The sequence below is a fragment of the Panthera tigris genome (genome assembly GCF_018350195.1).
Source record: "Panthera tigris isolate Pti1 chromosome A1 unlocalized genomic scaffold, P.tigris_Pti1_mat1.1 chrA1_random_Un_scaffold_58, whole genome shotgun sequence".
NCBI lineage: Eukaryota > Metazoa > Chordata > Mammalia > Carnivora > Felidae > Panthera > Panthera tigris.
In genome coordinates this window covers 55,001-69,219 of record NW_024962143.1, presented here as the reverse complement: position 1 = coordinate 69,219, position 14,219 = coordinate 55,001, and the positions used below count along the sequence as shown (strand labels likewise).

At 37.7% G+C, this 14,219-nt stretch overlaps 1 protein-coding gene across 4 annotated transcripts in view; it reads left to right on the top strand.

Annotated features, from left to right (window-relative positions):
* The window catches only part of LOC102962413 (ankyrin repeat domain-containing protein 26-like), a 138,698-nt gene that overhangs the window by 69,820 nt on the left and 54,659 nt on the right, over window positions 1-14,219 (top strand). For all 4 annotated transcript variants that reach the window (XM_042977070.1, XM_042977069.1, XM_042977071.1 and 1 more), the window contains 3 exons: window positions 3,177-3,347; window positions 5,481-5,514; window positions 6,093-6,228. In XM_042977070.1, coding sequence (XP_042833004.1) covers window positions 3,177-3,347; window positions 5,481-5,514; window positions 6,093-6,228 — 341 coding nt within the window. The remainder of the gene's footprint in view (window positions 1-3,176; window positions 3,348-5,480; window positions 5,515-6,092; window positions 6,229-14,219) is intronic.

The window sequence follows — 14,219 nt, the reverse complement described above, 5'->3', positions numbered from 1 at the left end:
TCCTTGCCAGCATCTGTAGTCTCCTGATTTTTTCATTTTAGCCACTCTGACCAGCGTGAGGTGGTATCTCAGTGTGGTTTTGATTTGTATTTCCCTGATGAGGAGTGACGTTGAGCATCTTTCCATGTGTCTGTTGTCCATCTGGATGTCTTCTTTGGAAAAGTGTCTATTCATGTCTTCTGCCCATTTCTTCCCTGGATTATTTGTTTTGTGGGTGTGGAGTTTAGTGAGTTCTTTACAGGTTCTGGATATTAGCCCTTCCTTTATCTGATATGTCATTTGCAAATATCTTCTCCCATTCTGTCCGTTGCCTTTCGGTTTTGTTGATTGATTCCTTTGCAGTGCAGAAGCTTTTTATCTTGACGAGATCCCAATAGTTCATTTTTGCTTTCCATTCCCTTGCCTTTGGAGATGTGCCAAGTAAGAAATTCCTGCAGCGGAGGTCAAAGAGGTTTTTTCCTGCTTTCTCCTCCAGGGTTTTGATGGTTTCCTGTCTCACATTCAGGTCCTTCATCCATTTTGAGTTTATTTGTGTGTATGGTGTAAGAAAAGTCGTCTAGTTTCGTTCTTCTGCATGTTGCTGTCCAGTTCTCCCAGAAGAAAGAGACTGTCTTCTTTTTCCCATGGGATACTCTTTCCTGCTTTGTCAATGGTTAGATGGCCATACATTTGTGGGTTCACCTCTGGGGTTTCTATTCTATTCCATTGGTCTGTGTGTCTGTTTTTGTGCCAATACCATACTGTCTTGATGATCACAGCTTTGTAGTAGAGGCTAAAGAGACAGAGTGTTAACAGGGGAGGGGTAGAGAGAGAGAGACAGAGAGAGAGAGAGAGAGAGAGAGAGAGAGAGAGAATCCAAAGCAGGCTCTAGGCTCTGAACTGTCAGCACAGAGCCCAATAGGGCGCTTGAACCACAAACCACGAGATCATGAACTTAGCCGAAGTCAGAAGCTTAACTGACTGAGCCACCCAGGCACCCCTGCATCTTTATGTTGATTTTGTACCCTTCATCCTTGGAACAGCGTTTTGGTGGTATCTTCAGGATTTTCTATATATAAGAATATATCATCTGCAAACAAAGACAGTTTTATTTCTTCTTTTCTGATTTGGATGCCTTTTGTTTCCTTTTCTTGCCTGACTGCTTTGGCTAGGACTTCCTCTATCCTGTTGAATAGGAGTGGTCAAGTGGGCAACTTTGCCTTGTTCTTGAACTTAGAGTAAAAGCTTTCAGTTTTTACCACTGCATATGATGTTGGCTATGGGCTTATCATATTGGGCTTCATTATGTCCAGATGTGACAATTCAGTACCCACTTTGTTCAGAGTTTTTATCCTGAAAAGATGTTGAATTTGGTCAAATGCTTTTTCCTCCCATGCTGGGATGATGATATGATTTTTTTTATTCTGTTAATGCGGTATATCAAATGTATTTATTCGATTTGATTTCTGAAGGATAATTTTGCTGAGTAAAGTACTCTTGATTGGTAGACTTTTTTCTCTTAGCACTTTGAATATATAATCCCACTGCCTCCTGGAATGTAAGGTTTCTGCTGAGAAACTGCTAATAGTCTTATGAGGGTTCACTTGTAGTCACATAGTCTTTCCTCACTCTTTTTCATTCTTTTGACTTTGTTCTCTGCTGACTGGATAATCTGAGAGTTCCTGTCGTTCAATTCACATTTTTTTTTGCTTGATCCATTTCCTGTCGGTGATCACTCTTGCTTTTTTCATCTCCTTCATTATACTCTCCAGCTCCAGGATTTTTGTTTAGTTAGCTTTTACTATTTCCAGCTCTTTGTTAAGCTGCTCATTTTATTCATAGAGTGTTTTTCTGACTTTATTGAATTGGCTTCTTGTGTTTTTCTTGTAACTCACTGAGTTTCCTTAAAACTGCTATTTTTGAATTCTCTTTTGAATAAATTACAGATCTCCCTGTGTTTCCGATTGATTACTGGAATATTATTGTGATCCTTTGATGGTATAATATTTCCTTGATATTTTGTATTCTTTGCAGTTTTGCATTGCTGTCTTTGCATTTGAAGTAGCAGTCACCTCCTCCAGTCTTTAATGACTACCTCTTCAGTGTGTCCAAACCTGATTTTTTTGCTCCAGTGGGATGCTGGAAATTCTCTGCAGGACACCTTGTTTTCCAAAAAGGCTCTCTCATCCACGGGTGATTATCTTAGAGAGTGTTTTCTAGGGAGGGGCTCCCCGATGTGGCTGAGAGGGAGGGGCTGGAGGCACTTTATGGGCTATTGCTAGGTCCACAGATTAGACTGTAGTATGTCTGCCTGTTACCTGATGCACGGGTAGGCAATACTTTTCCTCAGTCCCTTGGAATATAGTGCTAGATTCCCACAGCTCCTGCAAAGGCAGTTTTGCCCGTGGGTGGATAAGATGCCAGTTTGTTGTAGGTGGGGAGACGCAACAACGTACATCTTGTTCAGCTATGATACTGATATCGCTCTGACATATGGGTATTTTAAAAGTAGTTTTTCCCCTAAGATATTTCCCTGATTTCTTCTTTCATGTTATATGGACCTCATGCTACTTTAAAACTTTGTTGAAATTAAGCATTCTTATATTTAAAAGCAAAGCCAAAAATAGAGCACACATCTAGTTATTACTCCCATGTCTAAGAGTCACTGCCTTTAGGCAATGAACTCTAACTTTTTAGTGTAACCTTCAAGGTTCTTCAGAATTTCTTTCCTGACTGATCTCTTACTACTTGCTTCCATGTATTTTATGTTTTTTTTCCAAGTTCCTACAAGCTTATACTTTCTCCTTTCAAGGCACCTAGATGCCATCTGTGTAATCTTTGTGCTCACATTCTAATCTCTAAGAAAATGGTTTTCTCCCGTTTCTTTCCCTGGTGACCTCTGCTGTTTATTTTCCCTCTTCACTAAAGCCTTTCTCATCCTCACTTACAGCTTTTCACATGTCAATTCTTACAAATCACATTGTATTCTAATTGTATATTTACCTGTGTTTGAAGCAACAGATGAGTATTTCCTTTTGTACGGTTGGTACTTCAGCACTGTTCTCTGAATTAATCAAATTAAGTCAGATGGGTAAAATTCAGAACTTGATGAAAATTGTCTTTTTATTCTTTATCAGTAAAATTATTAGAAAACATTGGCTTTTTTATGGCTTTTTAATGGCTTTTTTTTTTTTAAGGAGGGAACCTGGTTTACATATGAAGAAGTTAAAGAAAGGTGAAAATGAAAAAGGGACATTAAAAGGATCTGTGATCACACCAGTGTTGCAGAAGGCAGATTCCCTAACTGGTGGTCCACTACAAAAGAATGATGGCAGCCATTTCAGTGAAAAGGATCAGCATGAAAGCAGGTAAAATCTATAAATTCTTTATGTGCCTGTGAAGGAATTTTAGCAGTGATTACCTTTTGTGGAAATAAAATGCTGTAGTGTAGGTAGGCCCAAGCTAAAGCAAGAAATACTCAACATATCAAACACACTGCTTGAAAAGTTGTGATGAGGGTAAGTGACTTTGTCAAGGAGCAGTTTCAGTAGTCACCATGGAAGCATGGAAGATGAGTAAGTGTAAACAACTCCTTAGAGCATTTTAATTGGGAAAGGTAATAGAGAAATGGATGATAACTGAAAAAGAATGTGAATTGCAAAGGCATTTTCTTTCTCTTTTTATTTTAAGATGGGAGCTTTTAGAGTATGTATTCTGTTGGAAATGATCAATAGAGATAGACATGGTTAGTTAATTTAATTTTGTTTGCGTTTCCAAACATTAGGAAGTTTGTTGATTGTATTACATTATCTTTTAAAGATTATAGTAATTGTCTTTAGTACTCTTATTCATGTGATTTTGTGCAAGAAGTTGGTTTATTCTGAAATGGTTCCACAATGGGGTATTCTCATACAATTGAATGTGCAGATTTAAAAATATATATGTATGTATGCATATATGTATATATGGCAATTATACAGCCATATATATATATATATATATATATATATATATATATGGCTGTATAATTTCTTATATGTATGTATATGTATATTTATTATATGTATATTATATGTATATTATATGTATATTATATGTATAATATACATATTATATATATGTATATGTATATGCATAATATACAAATTATATGTATGACTTCTTATATATGTATACATAAGTATATGTGTATAAGTTCTATATGTATATATTTGTATACACACACTCACACACACACACACACACCCTTATCATAAATGTATGCAAACACTGAGGCCATTCTGAATAAAACTAATCCTTCCTTGATGCTTTTAGATATCTAGTGCCTTTGATAATATCACAAATAGCTATGATTTTGTTAGGGACTTTAAAGTATCTGGTTCTATTAAGTTAATATTATTTAGGTTCTGGGGAAAGGGGAAGATTTTGTTTATTTACAATTGGAAAAGAAACTAGTAATCCATAACAGATTATTCCTTTTGGACTAGAGAGCTCTAAATTACCAAAACCATGCTTCCTGTACCAACAGTGCCATTGACACAGATTGTATGCTCAATAAGTATGTGTTGAATGTGGGAATAAACAGTGGAATGAATGAATGAATGAATGAATGAATGAATGAATGAATGCCTGTTGAGGAACTTCTCTAGAAGAAGCAAATCTTTAGTTTATTGAAAGTAGATTTCCCATCTTGCCAAGTATAAAGTCTCTTAAAAAATGTGTAAGATTCAGAATTTGTTATGTATCACTATAGCTAGAAATCGAATCATAATATAGATTCATTTGCTGTCATATTAGTTAGAAACACTGAAGTATCACTTTAACCACATAGTATAAAACACATGCTTTGAAGGCACATTCCTGGGTTTGAATTCAGGGTCTGTTCTTGGCCAGAGACGAGGGCTTCTTGGGAAAGTCACTTCGACTTTCTGTGCCTCATTTTCTTCCTGTATAAAATACCTAATATAATAACCTACTTCATAGGATTGTTGTGGGGCTTCAAATACCTTGAAGACATGTAAAGTGCTCATAGTAATGCCTAGAGAGTAGCTGCATAGTGAGTCTTCAACACGTTAATATCATGATTGTTAAAAAGGGGTTCTTTCATATAGGGAGTTAACTTGCACTTTCCAAGTAGGTTTTAGTGCCAGTAAAAGCTTATTTTTAGTAAAATGACAACAACACAAACAATGGTATCATTCCTATCAAATAATGCAAGTAGCATTAGGATTTCCTTTGCTTTTGTTAGTTTTTACCTGACGTTAGTACTTTGTTGTGCTTGCTTCAGCAGCACATATACTAGAACTGGATACACCTAATCCTTTGTTAATATTAGCAGTAGTATGTTTTCGATGTGGTTTAATGTTACTCTGTTGTTTAATCCCCTTTGTAGAAAATTAGTTTCAAAGGCAGAGATTTTATATCAGAAACAATAGGTTTAGATATGCTTTGTATTTTAAGTATTTAATATTTTCCTGAAAAGAATTGTTGGGTTTTTTCAGACCTGCAAAGAAAATTTCTAAGAAAAAGAACAAGGTAAGCAAAAGAGACAATGTAATTTTATTTTATTTATTATTTATTTTATTTTTATTTTATTATATCTTTTGATACATATTTGTTAGGAATATTGTTCAGTGGCAAAAAATTACTTTATGAAAGATGTAGTGAAAAAATAGAAAATCTTCCTTTGTTGTAGAGACATTTGCTGTGAAAAAGTTACTTAGAAATACTAGCTATGGATAACAGTGTCTTTTTGATGAAAATCCGTTCTTTTAAAAAGTCTCTGTGGTTTCGCTTTTAAATGTTCATTCACTTATTTTTAAAATGTATTTTGAGAGAGAGCACGCACAAGTGGGGGAGGGGCCGAGGGAGAGGGGGAGAGAGAATCCCAAGCAGGCTCCATGCTGTCATTGTGGAGGTCAACGTGGGACTCAAACTCAGGAACCCTGAGGTCATGACCTGAGCCAAAATGGAGTCAGATGCTCAACCGACTGAGCCACTCAGGTGCCCCTGTTTTTGCTTTTATAAAAAGATGGCTATTTATCACTTCTCTACACCTAGTATATTTTATAAATATTTGGGGGACATTTTGAAATGGTATTATTCATTGGTAGGTCAAAAAGCAAATTACCTCTATGGATGACCTTGTCGACTTCATTCAGTCATCTGAAACAGCTTCAGAGCATTGTGAGTTGCCTTACTCTAAGAATTTCATGTTGCTGATTGAACAACTTGGCATGGATTGTAAAGGTAGGAAGCCTTTTTACGTATATTGCTGTAGTAATATGTGCAAACCTTGCCTACTACTGCACCATAGAGCACTGCTGTATTATAGAGCTGCTCATCTCAGAAATATGTTTTATATTAAAATAAAAGGAGCACTATTGTATCCTCTCGGCCAAAGAGTCATCATTTCTACTGTACCTTTCTTAGTGGGAATGGCACATCTAATGTGTTTGTTAACTCTGCTTCTCTTCTGTGCCTTCACCCAGGTCAGGTCATTATTTTTCTCCTAGATGACTGAAATAACGTCAGGACTGTTTTCCTGCCGTTCTACCTCCCAGGACCTTGGTCTACCCTGCAACCATAATTAGTATATGTTTTAAAAAATGTGTCTTTCATCATGGTACCCCGTTGCTTAAAGCATAGCTATTACTTCTCATTGCTATTAGGTTAAAGGCCACAGTCCTCTGGCTTCATCTTGTATGGTTTTACATCCTTCTTTCCATCTGTGTCTTATCCAATGTTTTAGACGTTCTTCCTGTGAAAGAGCTTTTTGTTTGCAACAGCTTTAGTTAGGTAAACTGCACATATATGAAGTGTGTCATTTGATAGTTTTGACATATGTTTACACGTATGAAACGATAACCATAATCCAGACAGTTAACATATTCATCACCCTTAAAAATCTCATGTCCCCTTATATTCCCTTATTATGAAGCTGCCAAATTGTTTTCTAAAGGAGTTGTATGGTTTTCCATTCCCACCAGCAGTCTGTGACAGCACCAATTCCTACATACATATTCATGAACACTTAGTATTGTCAGCTTTTTAAATCCTAGCCATTCGGATGGATATTTAGTATATATCTCATTATGGTTTCAATATACATTTCCCTAATAACGGATGATGGTGAGCATATTTTCATGTGCTTGTTTGCCATCTGTGTATCTTCTTTGAATTGTCCAAGTCTTTGGTTGTTTTAAAAATTTGTTTGTTTGTTTTCTTAGTTGTTGAGTTTTCAGAATTCTTTGTATAATCTAGACACAGTTCCTTCTTATTTTGTTTTCTTTTTTTTATGGTTGTTGTTGTTGTTGTTGTTTCCACTGAGGCATTTTATTTGCACATATGTATTACATCCCTAGAAAAAGAATCCCAGGATTTCCCCTTCTGTGTGTTTTCATCTTGCTTCTTCATGGTCCATGACTGTAGCTGAGGTGGTCAGTATAATGAAACCAAACTGAGCAGATTATTCTGCCATTTTTCTAGATCTTTGCATTGTCCATCAATTCTGGGGCAGAGAGAGAGAGAGAGGGAGGGAGGGAGAGAGAGAGAGAGAGAGAGAGAGAGAGAGAGAATCTTAAGTAGTCTCCATGCTCAGTGCGAGCCTGTCATCAGGCTCCATCCCATGACTCTGGGATCGTAGACTGAGCTGAAATCAAGAGACAGACACTAAACCGACTGAGTCATGCATGTGCCATGACTAATTCATTTATTAATTCTAGTAGCATTTTTCTTAATGCTGTCAGATTTTCTACATAAGCAAAGGTCATAAAAATTCATTTTTAACTACTATTTTACTAGCAATGGTAAATACTGTAGACTTGTAGCCAATACATTCTCTGTCACAACTAATCAGCTTTTCCATTGTACTATAAGAGCAGCCAATAGATACTGCATAAATTAATGGACATGGCTGTATTTTGATAAAATTTAATTTACCAAAACAAGTAATGTGGCCCATAGGCTGGAGTTTGCCAACTTCTATTTTGTGACCATGTGATTGCGAATAGAGACAGTTTCACTTCATTTTCTATCTGGATGTCCTTTGTTGCTTTATCTTGTTTGATTGCATTGGCTAGAACTGCTAGTATAGTGCTGAACAAAAGAAGTCATTCAGTGAATGTCATTCCTGTCCTCTTCCTGATCTTATAGGAAATGCATTCAGTTTTTCACCATTATATATAACGTTAGCTGTAGAGTTATCATGGCTTGTTTTGTTTTGTTTTGTTTTAAATCATATTGAAGTTCCCTTGTATTCCAGGATTGCCGAAAGTTTTTATCTGGAATGGATGTTGAATTTTGACAAGGAACATATTTTATCTACGGAGATAGATACGGTTTTTGAATCTTAAACCAACTCTGCATTTCTGGGATAAACCCCATTTGGTAACAACAAATTATCCCTTAGTGTATTGTATTGTTAGATTCCCCCCCCACACACACACATGGCTGTAGTTTAATTAATTAATTAAATATAATTTATTGTCAAGTTGGCTAACATACAGTGTATATATCGTGCTCTTGGCTTTGGGAGTATATTCCCATGATTCATTACTTACATACCACACCCAGTGCTCATCCCAAGTGCCCTCCTCAATGCCCATCACCTACTCTCCCCTTTCCCCCACCCCTCCATGAACCTTCAGTTTGTTCTCTGTATTTAAGAGTTTCTTATGGTTTGCCTCCCTCTCTGTTTGAAACTATTTTCGCCCTTCTATTCCCCCATGTTCTTCTGTTAAGTTTCTCAAAATCCACATATGAGTGAAAACATATGATATCTGTTTTTCTCTGACTGACTTATTTCACTTCACATAGTACCCTCCAGTTCCATCCATGTTTTTGCAAATGGCACGATTTCATTCTTTCTCATTGCCAAGTAATATCCATTGTATATATAAACCACATCTTCTTTACCCATTCATCAGTTGATGGACATTTGGGTTCTTTCCATAATTTGGTGATTGTTGATAGTATAAACGTTGGGGCACACGTGCCCCTATGAATCAGCACTCCTGTATCCCTCGGATATATGCCTAGTAGTGCAATTGCTGGGTTGTAAAGTAATTCTATTTTTAATTTTTTGAGGAACCTCCACACTGTTTTCCGGAGCAGCGGCACCAACCATGCATTCCCACAGACAGTGCAAGAGAATTCCCATTTCTGCACATCCTCACCAATGTCTGTTGTTTCCTGAGTTGTTAATTTTATCTACCCTGACCGGTGTGAGGTGGTATCTCAATGTGGTTTTGATTTGGATTTCCCTGATGATGAGCGATGTTGAACATCCTTTCATGTGCTTGTTGGCCATCTGGATGTTTTCTTTGGAAAAGTGTCTATTCATGTCTTCTGCCCATTTCTTCCCTGGATTATTTGTTTTTCGGGTGTTGAGTTTGGCCAATTCTTTCTAGAGTATGGGTACTAATCCTTTCTCTGATATGTCATGTGCAGATATCTTCTCCCATTCCGTTGGTGCCTTTTAATTTTGTGGATTGTTTCCTTTGAAGTGCAGAAGGTTTCTACCTTGATGAGGTCCCAAGGGTCCAGTTTTGCTTTTATGTCCCTTGCCTTCAGAGATGTGTTGAGAAGAAGTTGCTGTAGCCAAGGTCAAAGAGGTTGTGGCCTGTGTTCTCCTCCAGGGTTTTGATGGTTTCCTCTCTCACATTGAGGTCTTTCATCCATTTTGAGTTTATGCACGGTGTAAGAAACTGGTCCTGTTTCATTCTTCCGCATGTTGCTGTCCAGCACTCCCAGAACCATTTGCTAAAGAGCCTATCTTTTTTCCATTGGATACTCTTTTCTGCTTTGCCAAGGTTTAGTTGACCATACATTTGTGGGTCCATTTCTGGATTCTCTATTCTATGCCATTCGCCTTTGCGTCTCTTTTTGTGCCGATAGTATACTCCCTTGATGATCGCAGCTTTGTAGTAGAGGCTAACGTCTGGGATTGTGATGCCTCCAGCTTTGGTTTTCTTTTTCAACATTACTTTGGCTATCTGGGATCTTTTGTGGTTCCATACAAATTGTAGGATTGTTTGTTCTAGCTCTGAGAAGAATGCCGGTGCAACGTTGATTGGGATTGCACTGAATGTGTAGATTGCTTTGGGTCGTTATCGACATATTTACAATATTTCTTCTTCCAGTCCATGAGCATAGAATGTTTTTCCATTTCTTTGTGTCTTCTTTAATTTCTTTGATATGTTTTCTATAGTTTTCAGGATACAAATCTCTTATAGCTTTGGTTAGGTTGATTCCTAGGTATCTTATGGTTCTTGGTGTAATTGTAAATGAGCTCAGTTTCTTGATTTCTCTTTCTGTGGCTTCATTATTGGTATATAGAAGTGCAATCGATTTCTGTGTGTTGATTTTGTATCCTGTGACTTTGCTGAATTCATGTATCAGTTGGAGCAGCTTTTTGGTGGAGTCTTTTAGGTTTTCCATGTAGAGTATCATGCCATCTGCGAAAAGTGAAAGTTTAACTTCTTCTTTGCCAATTTGGATGTGTTTTATTTCATTTTGTTGTATGATTGCTGAGGCTAGGCCTTCCAACACTATGTTCAACAACACTGGTGAGAGTGGACCTCCCTTTTGTGTTCCTTATCTTCGGCGGGCAGGGTAGGGGGGAAGTTCTCTGTTTCTCCCCATTGAGGATATTCGCAGCAGGCTTCTCATATATGGCTTTTATGATGTTAAGGTATGTTCCTTGTATCCCAACTTTCTTGAGGGTTTCTTATTAACAAAGGATGCTGTATTCGGTCAAATGTTTTTCTGTATTTATTGACAGGATCATATGAATGATCGTATCCTTTCTTCTATTAAGGTGATGTATCATTTTGATTGATTTGCGAATATTGAACCAGCCCTGTAGCCCAGGAATGAATCCCACTTGATCATGGTGAAGAATTCTTTCATATACTGCCGAATTGGATTTGCTAGTATCTTGTTAAGAATTTTGGCATCCATGTTCATCAGGAATATTGGCCTGTCACTCTCCTTTTTAGTGGGGTCTCTATCTGTGTTGGGAATCAAGGTAATGCTAGCTTCATAGAAAGAGTCCGGAAGCTTTTCTTCCATTTCTTTGTTCAACAGCTGGAAAAGAATCGGTATTAACTCTGCTTTAAATGTCTTGTAGAATTCCCCTGGGAAGACTTCTGGTCCAGGACTCCTATTTGTTGGGAGATTTTTGACAACTGATTGAATTTCTTTGCTGGTTATGGGTCTGTTCAAATTTTCTATTTCTTCCCATTTGAGTTTGGGTAATGTGTGGTTGTCTAGGTATGTGTCCATTTCTTCCAGGTTGTCCAGTTTGTTGGCATATACATTTTCATAGTATTCTCTAATAGTTGTATTTCTGTGTGTTCATTGTGACCTCTCCTTTTTCATTCGTGATTTTATCTATTTGGATTCTCTTTTCTTTTTGAGAAAGCTGGCTAGGGGGCTATCAAGTTTATTTATTCTTTAAAAAAAACAGCTCTTAGATTCATTGATCTGTTCTACTATTTTTTTTTTTTTGTTTTTACAGGTTTTTCTTTTGGATTCTATAGTGTTTGTATCTGCTCTAATCTTTATTATTTCTTCTAATGGTTGTAGGGTTTCTTTGCTATTCTTCTTCTAGTTTCTTTAGGTGTGAGGTTCGATTTTGTATTTCGGATTGTTCTTATTTCTTGAGAAAGGCCTGGATGGCGATGTGTTTTCCTTTTAGGGCTGCCTTTGCTGCATCCCGAAGAGGTTGGACTGTCATGTTTTCATTTTCATTTGCCCGTATATATATTTTTTAATTTTGCCTGTCATCGTCTGGTTGACCCATTCTTTCTCCAGTAGGATGTTCTTCAACCTCCATGCATTTAGAGGCTTCCCAAACTTTTTCTTTTGTTTGATTTCAAGTTTCCTAGTGTTGTGGTCTGAAAATACGCATGGTATGATCTCAGTTCTTTTATATTTATGGAGGGCTGTTTTGTGACCCACTGTGTGATCTGTTTTGGAGAAGGTTCCACGTGCACTCGAGAAGAATGTGTATTCTGCTGCTGTTGGATGAAAAGTTCTGAATAGATCTGTCAAATACATCTGGTCCAGCGTATCATTCAGGGTCTTTGTTTCTTTACCGATTTTGTGCCTAGGTGATCTGTCCATTGTTGTTAGGGAGTATTTAAGTCACCTACAATTTCCATATGATTATCAATAAGATTGCTTCGGTTTGTGATTAATCAATGTATGTATTTGGGGGCTCTCAAGTTGGGGGCACCAACATTTACAATTGTTAGCTCTTCTTGATGGATAGATCCCTTAATTATGATATAATCCCCTTCGCCATCTCTTGTTAGAGTCTTTGGTTTAAAATCTCATTTGTCTGACCTAAGTATGGCTACCCCAGCTTTCTTTTGACTTCCAGTAGCATAATACATGGTACTCTATCCCCTAACCTTCAATCTAATGGTGTCCTCCTGTCTCAAATAAGTCTCTTGTAGACAGCATATAGATGGATTTTCTTTGTTTTTTAACCCATTCAGATACCCTGTGTGTTTTGATAAGGGCATTTAGTCCCTTCACATTCAGAGTGATTATTTAAAGATATGGATTTCATGTCATTGTGTTGTCTGGAGCTTTCATGCTTGTGGTGATGTTTCTGGTCCTTTGTAGCCTTGACAACATTCCACTCACAGAGTCTCCTTAGGATCTCCTGCAGGGCTGGTTTAGTGGTCATGAGCTCTTGTAGTTTTTGGTTTTCTGGGAAAGCCTATCTCTCCTTCTATTCTGAATGACATCCTTGCTGGAGAAAGGATTCTTAGCTGCATCTTTTCCTATTCAGCACATGGACTTTTTCCTACCATCGCCTCCTGGCCTGCCAAGTTTCAGCGGGCAGGTCTGCCACTACCCATTATGTGTCTACCCTTGTAGGTTAAGGCCCGTTTGTCCCTTGCTGCTTTCAGAATTCTCTTTTCTCTTTGTAACTTGCCAGTTTCACTATGATATGCTGTGGAGAAGACCTATTCTTGTTGAATCTGAAGAGAGTTGTCTGTGCCTTCTGGATTTGGATGTCTGCTTCCTTCTCCAGATTAGGGAAGTTCTCACCTATAATTTGTTCAAGTAAACCATCTGCCCTTTTCTCTCTCTCTCTCTCTTACGCTGGAACTCTTATGATCCAGGTATTATAACATTTCATTGAATCACTTAGTTTTCTAATACTCCCCTCATGGTCTAATATTTTCTTATCACCCCTTTTCTTGTCTTCGTCATTTTCCATACTTTCATCTTCTATGTCACTTATTCTCCCCTCTGTTTCCTCCATCTTTGCTGTTACTGCATCTAGTTTATTTTGCATCTTATTTACAGTATTTCTTAATTGCTGTGACTATTTCTTAGTTCCTTGATCCCTGCAGCAATAGATTCTCTGCTGTCTTCTATGCTTTTTTGTAAGCTCAGCTGTTAATCTTACAAGTATTGTTCTAACTTCTTGAACCGATATATTGTTTATATCTGTTTTGAGCAATTCTCTAGTTCTCATTTCTTCCTGGAGTTTCTTTTGAGGAGAATTCTTCCATTTCCTCAGTGTTCGGTACTTTATGTGTTTTCCTAGTTGTCATGTGTCCTGCACCTGTGAGCACTACTATTTTAAAAAGGGGTCATATACTATCCAGGGCCTGGCCCTTCAACAGGTATCTTTGGAGTGTGTTTCATGCTCTCTGTTTTTGTGACTCTGGTTGCTTTATTTCCCTACTCATATTGATGGGCTGGCCATTCCAGCAGGTGTGCTTAGATTTGTTCATAATGTAACCTTGGAAAAGAATTTAAACACTGGGGGGGGTGGTGATGGAAGATGCCTTATCTCATACAAAGGGAGAAATGACAGGGGCAAAGGAAAAGCGAAGAAGACAAAAAAATTGACCAGGCAGAGAATCAGAGATACTATGCAACTTAATCCAGGCAGGGAAGAGAGAGAGAGAGAGAGAGAGAGAGAGAGAGAGAGAGAGAGAAAGGAAAATAAGAAGGAGATACAGAAGAGGTGCAGAAAGAATAGATTAAAAATCTCCACGACCTGGCAAGTTGTCCCCATGGGCCCCTGGAGATGTTTGTGTCACTCTGTAGCCCGGATTCCTAGATTTCCACATCTTCTTGCCTCACTGCTGTGTTTGAGGGAGGTGGTCATTTCAGGTCCCCCTACTTCTCTGCTCTGTTGACACACCCCCCTCTTTAATGTAGTGTTAGACTTGATTTGTGGATGGTTTCTTCAGAAATTGGACTCC